Raw genomic sequence first — 13761 nt, 5'->3', positions numbered from 1 at the left:
AATTAAGGACTAATTAAAAAGATAGGTGCGATGTTGTCGAATCGTAAGCCCTTTACGCGATCAAAAGCGATACGTGTAAATTTAATTGGAAAAGTTTAAGAAAAATTTGATGAAAGAAAATTGCCCCAAATTCGGGAAGTGCTTAAAGTGTTTTTCTATCATGTGAAGTGTTCGCACATGAATGTCAATGGCAGTAATTCCAATATGGAATGAAACATGTAGAATCCCTGTGATACATAGTGTCTATGTTTCATCCACCCACCTTTTCATTAGTGCATTTAACGTGACATCAATTAGAAAGTTTAATTCGAGAGGTTCAATATGGCTTACCCACTTACATTTTCTGGTACTGAACCCCCCCCCCCCCCCCCCCGCCACAGTTACTTGCTATAATCAAAAATGTAATATTAGTTTCTCGAAAAAATATGATTTAATTTGGGGTTTGAACCCCACTCTTTATAACCGTGGGCAATGCCCTTGACCACTCGGCTACTGGGGAAGATTTGAGTAAATGAGGCTAATGTGTCATTTAGCCCCGTGGGTGAGGCCAGGCAATCAACATCAGCTGTAAGTTGGCGAAGCCAGATTGAACCGATTGAATAAAACTTTCTAATTGATGCCGCGTCAAATACACCAATGAAAAGGAGGGTAAACAAAGTCTTATTGGTGTATCAAACCTTCAGTAATTTCATATGAAATGAAAAAACCTATTTTCTTCCGTTTGGCGGGACTCATTAGCGAGCGTGAACTTTTCCTGTCGAGAAACTCTCTACTGGGCGCGAGCTTTCTTCTTGTCTGCTCTCCTCACCTCTGCTGCAAGGATAGTATCCTTCACTGTGGATATTATGCATTCTCATCCAGGTTTTCGTTGAAGAATTAAACATGCTTTATCCTCTTCATTTTCCATGATATCTAGAGTATTGCATAAAGCAATGTCGAATAACACTTCGATTTTTGCCGTAAAATCAGTCTCCAAATTCTCTTGAACCAGCGATCGACGGCTAGCATTTTTTGATACGCGCCTCCACTCCTCATAAAAATGTAAACATTTTTAAAAACATGGACACTATGTATCACAGGGATTCTACATTTTTCATTCCATATTGGAATTACAAGATCAGAGGTTTTTGACGCACCGCCATTGACATTAATGTGCGAAAACTTCACATAATAGAAAAACACTTTAAGCACTTCCAGAATTTGGGGCAATTTTCTTTCATCAAATTTTTCTTAAACTTTTCCAATTAAATTTACACTAATCGCTTTTGATCGCGTAAAGGGCTTACGATTCGACAACATCGCACCTATCTTTTTAATTAGTCCTTAATTAAACCTCTCATGCAAACCTCTCATCAATAGCAGCTTTTATTTCCACATTACTACAACCACCTTCTAATCTGCCCTAACATGACTAAAACCTGCACAGGGGACGATATTTTTAGTGTAAATGACGAAGCAATCTATGTTGCAAATTATTGGTCCGGGAAAATCTAATTTAATCTTATTGGTGCTATCGGACACGGAAGAAGAAGAATCAATAGCAGCTTTTATTTCCCGGAGATTTTCAGGGCTGTTCTGTAGTTATGGCAAATTTTCCCCACTTACACTCCTAACCGTACAAACTATATATGTATTTGTCACTCTTTTCATCACTTCCTTGTATGGCTCATATTTCCTCATCTATATTGAAAAAGTATAATGCATTTTCAATATGGATAGAAAATGTGGATGCTTTTCCACTGGATATCCCCCTCCCACCCCACCGTTCGTTCCTCTACGCCGTTGTAAAGCGGCGATACGCAACCCTGCCGCGCGCGCACGCTCAGCGGCGGGCCGGCCGCGGCGCGCCCCGCCAGCCCATAGCCTCACGTCGTCATTGGGCCGTTTGTGACCTTACGCTTCAAGATACGGCAAAACGGACGAAATTTCTGCCCTAAAAGGACCGTAACTTGCCATTTTCCTTCAGAATTGATGTGTCGCTTGCCAAAATTTTTGAATTTTGGGTTTAGGCCCTTTAGGCCCTTTGAGGCACGGGTTAAAATTTTTTTAAAATTTTTTCCTTTTAGGGGGTTTATTTAGAGACTACATAGAAACTTTTTAGGGGTTGACCAACTTGATTTTCGCAAAACTCAAAAATAAGGCACACCCTAACGTACGTACATAGTATTGTACATTCAAACCACATGACTGTCACAATTTTTGACCCGTAAATTTAGAGCTTATAAATTTTTCCGACAGGACATCAAACTGATGATAATAAAATATCGGTGATTGATGTGAACGGTGACAATGAGGATCAACTGGTGAGTCTATTTCATCCATTACCATAAACTTACAATTTCTTTACTTAATTCTGTTAATGGATATTTTGAGATATATCTTTTTCGCGATCAAAATGAAGTACTGCTTTTTCCCATAGTATTTTGTAGTTTCCTGCACATGGGAAAAGGGTAAGATTGCACTCAACGCAACGCGATTTTTAACGGTTATAGTCACTTTCGTAAAACTGTTTCAAGTGATGAATGTTGGTGTTTGAGACGATTTGGAATCATCAGAGACCCAAAAACAAGTTTTCAATTCCTTCCAAGATCCATTCAAACGACCGCTTGTTATTTTACGCACGGTGACTGAAAAGGTTATGTTAAGTCTATAAAGATACCACCAAAAGGGAAGAGGAAGGAAGGTAAAAATGAAAATAAATTACCTGTCGTCATTCATCACTACTATATTTGAGATGGTAAGATCTATTTTAGACGGCGTGGACGTCCTGTGAAAGGTTGGCGTTAAGGGGTAGAGGAGGAGATCAGAAGGTGCCAGTTCCCTGATGATCTCTGGGAGGATAGGGAGCAATGACGGTTGGGCGTCGCATGCAGAGCGCGAGGCTGCGCTATAAAAGCGGCTTTATGTATGTAAGATCTATTTTCTCTATGGAGAAAAATTCGCCAGTTTTTGTCTTAAGTTTTTATTGTGGAGCTTTACGCCGCGCCGTGCACATCATCCTTTCCGTATTTAAGAAAAAAACTTGCGCAAACATTTTTTGAATTGACACGCTCTAAATCTCAAATCTTTGTGTTTATGAATAATGAATGTACTTCAGACCTTAATATCAATAACTAATCGCAGGGAATACGAGGATACAAAGTATCTCGGGTTTTCCAGACTATCTCGTGGGTTGGCATTGTTTCTACCCTGGGAGCTTTGCGACTGCTCTTCTATTGGTATCCTCGCCTGCATCTCTATGCGACTCACAAACCATGTTCGTTTGACGAAGCTGACTCTTTACTTCTGGCGGTAAGAGCTTTTTTATGCCTCGCTCAAATGGTCAAATAGACGCTTAGCATTACTGATATTTATGTATAACATCAATACAATTTATAAGCTTTTATAAAGCAAGTAACAAGAATAAAGCTCTATCGAAGTTGAAATCACTCAGAAGTGTACCCTAATATATTTGAACGTTGATTAATCTTATGGACCGAGTTTAACAGAAAGGAACCAAGCCACATCAGTAATTGCCAAGATTATCTGGGCAATTAAATTGTTTACGAGAGAACGTTTGTTCGGATTTCTTTGAAAATTTTAAGGAATTTGCTTCGTACCAAGGAGAATTTTCACTGAAATTTGCACGAAAATCCACACAACCGTTTTCATGTAAAAAATTAAATTGCCCAATTAAATTTGGCAATAGCTGATGTGAGTTGGTTCCTTTCTGTTTAACGCGGTCCAGTTTGTGATGGAGTAAAACAACTGGGCTCTAATAAGGGGGATTAAGATAACTATGAATTATAAGTTTAATTTCCTCCTAGATGCAGCTTAGAGAAGTTAATCTTGCATCATTTATAACAAATAATACCCAAAAATTGCATTACGAAGTTACGGAACGTAAAATCGCGAATTTTATGAAAACCGCGGTCTGGGGTTTCCGGCGCACGCTGTTGCCAGTTTTAGAAGAAAATTGTTTCAAACGCTTGCATTCTTGACAATTGACAACGCAACGCTCGAAATTAATTCATCCGGACATTTACATGTTTGTAGGAACGTAATGACAAAAGAGTGATCGGGTATCACGTGAAGAGAATGAAGATATTGAATCCTCTGACACTCAGGTAAAACACCAATCAAGATATCATATTTACATACAACATGCTTACCGTGAAATATCACGATTTTAGTGTCATTGTATAGGTACTTGAGATTCACTTTGAAATGATTTGTAAATCCTTTAACATTTTCAAGTTCTTACTTTATCGGGGCACCAGTTAAGGCAATCTTTATCACGGGCGTTGTAGACCGTGGAATTCTTATCAATACACAGATCACGATTGTGCATACCCAGGTTGGCTTTTTCCTGAAGCTTTCTTTAGAGCTTTTTTTCCAATTCTTCCGATTCCTTCCAAATAAAATTAATTTCATGTCAGCGACATGAGATTTACTTTAAGACGATCAACTGAGGCGGATGGTTCAAATTTATTATCCCGTACAAAAAAAAAAATTGAGGGATTTTAGGAGCAATTTTTGTTTAAATTTTCGGAATGGAATGACATCACACGAATGTGAAAATTAATTTAGTTTAAAATACTAAAGAGGAAAAGGTAAAGAAAATATAGAGAAAACAACACCAATCATTTTTTTTAGAAGCACCCATAGGGAGAAATGGGAATTTTTTGGCAGTAAGTACCGAAGTAATTCTCATTGCCTCAAAAAATAGATGAAAACAAATAAAAATGTTCTAATATTTTGGAACTAGAATTTTTTATCTGTTTTATTAAGATTGGCACCAGGAGGCTATCACGGAATTTTATGATAATGAAAAGCAATATATTACATTCCATTCTAATTTTCCAATGCAAGAGTATTTTTTAAGATGGACAATAGTTCCCTGTTCCTAGTGAAGCAGAAAAACTTGCCGAAGGAAAGGTTAACAGCCAGCAAAGGCGATCGAAGATTGAATTCCACGTGAGCGGAGGAAATTTTAAAAGTAAGTAGCTTTAGTTAGCCTGCGCTTTTTACAGTGAGATCATCAACAACTAATTGAAATTCTAATAAATCTCATAATTTTTATAGACACTTAGATGTGCAAAAAGTATTTTTAGTAAATCGAAAATATTCAACTCTGCTATTAATAATTTGATATTGATAGTTTCTTTGGAACGGCAAACTCACACTTTTTTTCTTGGTGATGAAAAAAGACAAAATTTCCAACAATTCCTGAATGATCACGACAATACAGTTGCTTATCGTAACAAGTTTAAAATATCTGGCTTGCACTTGTGAAACACGTTGATCTGCAGGTTGCTGTTGGCTGCACCTGCAAGGCACCAAACATTTTGGAGAATGTTTCATTGTGAAACACTTGTAAACATACTGAATTTTTTCATATCGAGATTGAAGATTTCTACACGCTCAGCCTCAATTTGCACGTGAATGAAAAATGTACTAGCGAAAAACCACACCAAAATCATACGATTGAAAATAACCTGTGCAAAAGTTCAAGAAGTAATATCATTTCATCGCTCAAATATTTTTTCTATTCAGGTTTAGAGTCCGTTAAAGTATTTGACTTCAAGAAGCAGCGCTACGTATGGAATCCTGAGTGCTTGACATTTGATCGATTACGTGGACTCGATTATGAGATGCCAGTTTCGTTACTGACCAAAAAAGATGGTTTATCAATGCAGGAGCGTAATGCAAGGTGGGGTTGGATGTACTTAAAATCTAAGCTATGCTTTAATTTAAGTTCACCTTTGAATCCAAGTTAAGATTTCTTTTAACAAATTGAACTCTGTCTCAACTGCTTAAACCGGTCGCGTGGGGATTCGGCCGGTCGGATTTTTCGTGGGGATTCGGCCGGTTTCCGATTTATTATCCAGAGTGTGGGAAGTTTGGCAACAATGTACTAATGCGAAGCAGAGGAATACTCTTATCATGTTGGTGACATCTCGAGATTGAAATCATGCTTATCGGGGTCGTGAACTGATAGTCGGACGGATCAAATTTTTTAATTTGTGACGACGGTCAAAAAGACCGAATTTTAATGTTTGGATGGACAAAATTAATCCAAGAAGTACTATCTGTTAAACAAGACTTTTTTATTGGCGGGACATTTTATGCATGTCCAAAACAATTTGCTCAACTGTATACAATTCATGCAAAGTACAGAAGCACCCACCATTCTGTTTGCTGCATTCCTATTTTTTACGCTTTACTTCCGAACAAGCAGAAACGTACTTATCAACGCTTATTTCATTTGTTAAACGAAAAATTTCCAACGTGGAAGCCAGAAAGTTTCTGTTTAGATTTTGAGATTGCTGTCATATCCGTTTTGTCAAATTTATATCCTGACGCAAAATTGCACGGGTGTAACTTTCATTTTAACCAGTTAATTTGGAGGAAAGTTCAGGAATTGGGTCGCAGCGTTGAGTATAAAGTAAGTACACTATGTTAAATAGCTCATTTCTTGTATACCACGTTTTATTCATGTTTGTTCTGTGCATTGTTGCCAAACTTTCCATACTCTGAATAATAAATCAGAAACCGGCCGAATCCCCACGAAAAATCCGACCGGCCGAATCCCCACCTAATCGCTTAAACCAGCCAAAAGGACACACTTTTCACGTAAAGTCTGAAGTGTTCGTTATTTAATCATCGATATGAGGGCGTTTTCGGTTAGTGACCTATGAGGCTTGCACTACCCTGCAAAGATTGTGCGACTTAGAACAAATTATTACATCGAATCCCTTTCCCAATTTTTGTGAAATCCAAATGCTAAACTACTACTGTTAAAAAGTTCGATAATTTTTCTCTGCATTTGAAAGTCATTTAGGATGGCAGAACTTCTTGAGATTTAGAGCTCTAAAGTCATCATGTATTAAAAGAAGAAATTCTATAATTCTGGTAGATTTTCAAGAGGATGAGAGAGCACGTCGGGCGACACCATTGATAAAAGCCCCTGAATGCAACTATTCGTACTCGAGGGATGTCCGTATTGCATACCCAAACAATGAAGGCGTTTTAAATTTTCAATCATTGTAGGTTCTTTTACTGAGGAGTTCCACCATTGTTGGTGGCATTTTCATGTCGTGCTAGCGCCTTGATACTTTTTTTTTTTTTTTTTTTTATGCAAGTCATGGTGTGTCTACTTGTTCAGCTCATCTTCTGATAACACTTCTGTATATGTTGGCCTCACTACAATTGAAATAATTTATCCCATGCATTCATTATATTTTTAAATCAATATTTCTTCCAGGCGAGGAATTTACGGTCCGAACGAGATAACAATCCCTGAGAGCAGTATTACGGCGTTACTATTTAAAGAGATTATTAATCCGTTTTACGTCTTTGAGATATTCTCCCTTTTCCTGTGGGCTCTCGAAGAATACTACCTTTTTTCGCTCACTATATTCACTTTATCTCTTGCCAGCGTGGTGGCAGCCGTTTATCAAGCCCGTAAGGTGCGCAGGTACATTCTTATTTTTATTTTCATTTTCACTGTCGACCGAAGTTGCCGATGACTTTTAGTAAACCTCCAAAAGGAGAGAGGTAACTTGGACTAAGGCTGTAAGAGGGTGATCAAACCATGATCAATCTTCACGAACTCTAATCTGACAGATCAAGACCGATATCAGTGTTTTTTGCACTAATCTCAGTCTTTTTCGGCACTGAGGTAAGTGTCATTTGGTGCTGACCTCGATGTAGGATATGGTCCAAAGGTAAGTGCCGCTTACCACTTTACCAGGAAATAATGCACGCACGTCTCATTTGTCAGATTTCAGCATAGAGGAAAAAAAGGAGGGGTTTGCATTTCGGGCATCTTGGAATTTTTTGATGATTTGATGACGTAGGTCGGCACAGCGACGTTCAGCGTAAAGGGGACGTCGCTGTGCCGACCTACGTCATCAAATCATCAAAAAATTCCAAGATACCCGAAATGCAAACACCTCCGTTTTTTCCTCTATGAGATTTCAGCCTCATCAGTATTCATATTGCGCGAGTCCAATTTGTTTTTACAATATTATCTCTTTAACTTAGACGCAAACGACACTCCGAAACCTGGTTGAGTCTCCGACGTTCGTTGAAGTTCATACCGACGGTAAAAGAGAGACGCTACCGACGCAGCTGTTGGTTCCCGGAGATTTGCTCACACTCCCGCCGGCTGGATGCATTCTCATGTGTGACGCGGTCCTCATCCATGGCACATGCATCGTCGACGAGAGCACCCTAACCGGTAAGATTCCTACCTTGTCAGAGAGAGCATCTTCATTCAATCGAGTAAGAATTCGCCACTCTCTGTGAATACACACAGAGCAGCGCTTTACGTGGCGATACCTAACTGACAAGAAAATCAGCCTTACTCGGCCATGTTGGGCCGAAAAAAAAAGGAAAAAAGAAAGAAGAACAAAGAAGGAAAGGGGATGGGGGGGGGGAGGGAGAAAAAAAAAGGCTTCTAAAAATTTACTGAAATGGTTTCAAGATAGAACTATAAAATCAAAATTTACCAGACCAAGGGTTATTCTATACCGCAGAAGTAAACAGTCCATATACTAAAAGAAAATTACAATAAGAGGGGTATTATTTGTCAATTTTCAACGTTCAAATAATGCATGAATTGGGTGCTAAAACTGCTAAAAATTCAATCTAGGAGAGGCCATTTTTTCTCAATTTTCCAGGGGAGACCCCCCTACCCCCTTAGTATGGGGGGGGGGGGTGTCCCCTTGTCCCGCCATTCCACGTTCGACATCAGAAAATCCCCCCCCCCTCCATTCAACTCGCTCTGTATCCGCCATGGAACTGGAAGAGTGAAAAAGATGGGGGTGTGTTCTAGAAAATTGCATAGGAAATAATGATAAAGTGGGCGTGACTCCCTTTGAAGAAATGGTAAAGTGGGATTTTACATTCTATTCTACCAAGCGGAATCTAAATGTCAACTGAATGCAGCAGTAGTAGAATTTTCTAGCTGAAAAGTCGCGATAATTTGAAATTAAATTGCGATTTTTTTTATGATTTTCTGGCGATAAAATTGCTAAGATCATCAACATCTGAGCGATAATCCTCGATCTTGTCGCTATTTTATCTCGATAAAATCGCGTTTGATAAGATCGAAATTTTATCTCAATTTTTTACGATTTTTTGTTCGATAATATTGCGATAAATTGCCGTCGATAAAATCGCCATTTTATTGCAAATGAAGTGATAAAATCGCAATTAATTATCGGATCATATGGTCAAAAATCGACGTCGATAAAATCGCGATACATTCTCCGATCAAATCCCAAGTTATCGCAATCACATTTGTAGGCTCGAGGTACACACTAGTCAGAAATGGCGTGGACCTCGGTGGGTCCGGCACCGATATATTACGAATTTTCAACGCTCTAAGCACGTACTGTAGTGAATGCGCAATGCATGAAGTATTTCCTCAGTCTTGTAGGCGCTAAATATGCGTTCCACGCCGACAAGCGAACGCACCGTTTTTGGCGCAATGCGTGAAGTATTCTTGCACTCTTGTAGGCGCTAATATGTTTTTCGCACCGACCGCACTGTGTTCAGCGCATGTGTGAGGTATTCCTGCAATTATTGCTAACTGCAGTTGTTCGATGTTGTTTGATGAAATCGCAATTAATGGCAATTTTTCATCCGATACTATTGCAACAAATCGACGTCCATAGATCGGGATACATTCACGGATTGAATCGCAACTTATCGCGATCACTGTTACTTAGGTATTGAGCCATGGGCATGTTACAAGAGCGTTGAGGGCAGGGCTCATAAAAACCGCAGACGTCGATCCCGATACCGAATCCGTCACCGCTGACGTCACTGGCGCTTTTTAAATCCCATTCATTCTTACGGCCCTCTTTCGACTAACGAGCACACCCCATCTTTCACCCTCTTCCATAGTTCCGTTTGGCAGAAATAAGTCCAATAGAGAATTTGTAGGTGTCTTAAATTTTGTGAATTTCATCTTTAAAATGATACTGCTAGGAAAACTGAGTACTAGGGTATCCTTGGTTTCTAAATTGGACAATTAATGGAGAAAATATGACAAAATAAACTAATCTGCTAAAATACATCCGTATAAATGGAAAATGCCGCCAGATGACGTTATGAGGCGGCACATTTTTTCAATTTTAAATCAATTTTTCTCAAATTTCTGATGCCAGAAAAAAAAGTATGAATAATACTGCGAACTCAGCTCATTAGGCACCCTCAGATGAAACAATAAAATTTGCAAATCCTCCATTAATCTGAGATTTTAACGTCATGTGCAGGCGAAAGTGTTCCGGTCACCAAAACTGCTATCTGGCGGGAGGGCGCAGTGGTGGGCGAGGACATTTACGACGAGAGGGTGGACAGCGGAAGCACCCTGTACTGCGGGACGAAGGTAGTCCAGTCGCGGAAGAACGGTCGTGAAGGGGAGGTTTTGGCCGTCTGCATCCGGACGGGTTTCGCCACGACCAAGGGCGCCGTCGTCAGGGCCGTCCTCTACCCCCCGCCCCTCGATTTCAAATTTGAAAAAGACAGTTACAAGTTCGTCGCCTGCTTAGCTGCTGTCGCTTCCATCGCCTTCGTCTATACTGTCTACGATAAGGTAGTTCCAGGTCCTTCTCTCGCAAAGATCGAGAAAACATTGTAATAAAAAACAAGCAGAAAAATCCAACATGAATATGTTGGAAAAGCGTGCCGCCGAATAACTAAAATGTTGGACACATACCTACTATTTTCACGTCTTTGTTATTTGCATCAATTGGTACTTTTTGCTAAATTTGGGAGAAAATATTGATTCATGAACGTTGAATGTAAATTGATTTTAAAGATTCCGTCCAATTATCTTGATTTTAAGCTGATATGCGGCATTTCGCACGACCGTGATTTGGGCGAACTGCCGTGCATCGAAATCGCGTTGAGTTAATCTCTTTGGATTTCGAACTGTAACTTCTCTCCTATTCGGCAGATTTTTACAAATGAGGTCTCTTCTTATTTGTACTTTAACGGAAAGTAAGGAAAAACTCGCTAAATAGACGGAAAACAATTTTTGTGAAAATTTGTTGGATCCTGGCGTCACGGTGAATGGTTAATCGGGCGTGGAAGATAATAGGTTCGACGAGGCGACCCTCTCCTCGCCGTCTTTTATTGCCTTGCTCGAAACCTGACACCCAAAGCTATATCGGGAGATAACTGCAGTGGTTTGAGTGGATTTCTGCAGGGGCCACGGTTAGTACATGGTATAAAGAGTCACGAGGCTCATCACAGATTGCACTTGCAGTGCAAGACGCTCATTGGCTAAACAGTTTTGGCGGGAAAGAAGGTTCTAGAGTTGAGTCCTCCGAGCGTAAGAAAGCTTCTATGAGGTTTTTGTCAAATGAAATAATACGGTTTTGACAGGAAAATGTTCTCAAGGGTTCCCAATTAGCAGTTCATTCGGTTTTTTGGTAAGAGACCATCAGGGCTTGACAGTATAATGGTTCAAAGACAAGAAAACGGGTCCGAGGAAAAAAAATATTTGGACGGCCCGTTGAATAGCATTGGTTGATCGGTGTGCTGTACTATGGTACATCCGAGTGATTTCAAAAAGCTAGCCCTACTGGCACGCTTAAAATTACCTTTCATGAAATACCGATAGTCAAAAAGAATAACCTTCAGTGAAATGCCTTGCATACTGTATCGCAGAATTTCCTGTGCTTATGCATTTATTGTAATGTAATGCATAAACTGTAATGCAATTGATTTTCTGTAATGCAATGAATTTACTGTGGTACAGTACATTTACTGTAATGCGGTGCATTCATTGTAATGCGGTGCATTCATTGTAATGCGGTGCATTCATTGTAATGCGGTGCATTCATTGTAATGCGGTGCATTCATTGTAATGCGGTGCATTCATTGTAATGCGGTGCATTCATTGTAATGCGGTGCATTTCCTGTAATGCGGTGCATTTGCTATAATGCGGCGCATTTGCTGTACCAAAAAAAAGCTGGATTTTTTTAAAATAGGATTTCATTTTCCTACGTGAAAACTGGAAAAGAAAGCGATGGCTTAGGAAGATTACTGCCTATCTGCAAACTGGCGATTTTACGGTACAAAGAAAATTCTGTGCCATTTTTGTTATTTTGTAGTCAGATTTGCTATTTTTTTCTGAAATATTACAGCGTCTTTACGGCGCTCCTATGCAAAATTGAAAAAAAAACTAGAAGAATCAGCTTCGGTATTTAATACTGAAGAATGCGGCAAATGCGCTAACTCATTTTCGCCAAAATTCTTAGTTAGGTGGCATAGATTGATGGATGTAAGTCCTGTTGCAGCTACGTAAGCATACACTGATTCATGCCATATTCTATGGATTGGATCTGATCACGATCGTGGTACCGCCCGCGTTACCGGCGGCCATGACGGTCGGCAGCATGCATGCACAAGCCAGGCTAAAGCGCCGTTCTGCCGTCTTCTGCCTCTCGCCCAGAGCCATCAACGTCGCCGGCGGAATTGACTGCGTCTGTTTTGACAAGGTAAACAATCTGCAAAAACACTACTTTTTATCGATGCTTTTCTGTCAATTTCAATTCTGCCGCTCCATCGCGCATTTTCAGTTGCATGCATTTAAGCGAAAAAGTCTCTCCGGTTTTTCATTTTGGAAAAAAAAAATTGAGGGACCCGTGCTTACGGGCTATATAGACCAATCAATATATAGGCCATATGGAAACCAAGTTTCCAGGAATTTTTCCGGTCTCTATAAATCCTAAATGGTAAAAATACTAGCTTCAAAAATGTCAAAAATGGGACCAGTTTGAAACGATATTTTTGGCGGGCTCTGATGAGTTGGACAGGCGTGAGAAATGACGCTTGCTGATTGGCCGACTACTTACAATTGCATCAGATACGGGTGAAGGTCGGACACGAAATTTTTGACTCAAATTATAAATTTTCATGTTTATTACGTCACTGAAGGAGTTTTAAGGAGTACTTATACCTCTGAGAGGGAATCTCATGAGGAAATCAATGGAGCCATTTTCAAACGCTTACGCTTCGTATTATCGAAAATATAAGGTTTCCAAGTTTCCACATCATATCAATAACTCGTTCGAATGGACGTCAACACGAATGTCGGCTTTTCTTTGGTCGGAGCTTCCAAGCTTTTCCTCTCATGAGAGATGCTAATTCGAACTTTTTAATGAAACTCTTTGGTTTTTTACGACATTTTTTGGAGCAAAAAAACCACACTATAGCCTTGTAAAAAACGTGTGAAAATGCGAAGCTGGTACACGGTTAATGAGCCGATTGATAATCTTGTGAACTCAATTTTGATTTTGTGTTCCATTTTCACATGCTAACTTTGAAATTCTCTCTTCGGTTTAGACCGGCACCTTGACTGAGGATACTCTGGATTTGTGGGGCGTGGTTCCAATCGAAAATGGCCAAATATGCCAACCTACACGGGATCCATCAACCGTACCATGCGATTCTCACTTATCAGCTGCATTGGCATCTTGTCATTCACTCACGATTGTAAAAGGTGAATTGGTGGGAGATCCTCTCGATTTAAAGGTAGGGACGAGTTATGAATGAAAACCATATCCATTTCCAAACGTATTACCTCGCTTTGAAAATTCGACCAATTGGACGGCACATTATGCAATTAGAAACTGCAATTTCTGGATCATCCGTAAAGACACTTATATGAATAGGAAAATTGATGGTACATACGTTGTTCCTAATCTGAGCAGGAATCGTCGTTCTCAAATGCAAAATGTGGTCCAATTTTCCTAATT

General features: G+C 39.6%; 1 protein-coding gene across 5 annotated transcripts in view; it reads left to right on the top strand.

Annotated features, from left to right (window-relative positions):
- Positions 1 to 13761, top strand: part of LOC109042609 (polyamine-transporting ATPase 13A3) — a 49422-nt gene that overhangs the window by 5339 nt on the left and 30322 nt on the right. For 2 of the 5 annotated variants that reach the window (XM_019059475.2, XM_072300156.1), the window contains exons 2-11: positions 2239 to 2303; positions 3124 to 3291; positions 4036 to 4106; positions 4890 to 4978; positions 5536 to 5692; positions 7247 to 7451; positions 8029 to 8224; positions 10269 to 10588; positions 12301 to 12501; positions 13349 to 13537. In XM_019059475.2, the coding sequence (XP_018915020.2) occupies positions 2239 to 2303; positions 3124 to 3291; positions 4036 to 4106; positions 4890 to 4978; positions 5536 to 5692; positions 7247 to 7451; positions 8029 to 8224; positions 10269 to 10588; positions 12301 to 12501; positions 13349 to 13537 (1661 nt within the window). Of the gene's footprint in view, positions 1 to 2238; positions 2304 to 3123; positions 3292 to 4035; positions 4107 to 4875; positions 4979 to 5535; positions 5693 to 7246; positions 7452 to 8028; positions 8225 to 10268; positions 10589 to 12300; positions 12502 to 13348; positions 13538 to 13761 lie in introns of those variants that run through there. The other 3 variants (XM_019059476.2, XM_072300157.1, XM_072300158.1) reach the window with 3 other exon arrangements.

The sequence above is a fragment of the Bemisia tabaci genome, chromosome 4 (assembly GCF_918797505.1).
Source record: "Bemisia tabaci chromosome 4, PGI_BMITA_v3".
Classification (NCBI taxonomy): domain Eukaryota; kingdom Metazoa; phylum Arthropoda; class Insecta; order Hemiptera; family Aleyrodidae; genus Bemisia; species Bemisia tabaci.
Note: the sequence above shows the minus strand (reverse complement) of the source record. Positions and strands in the feature narration are given on the sequence as shown.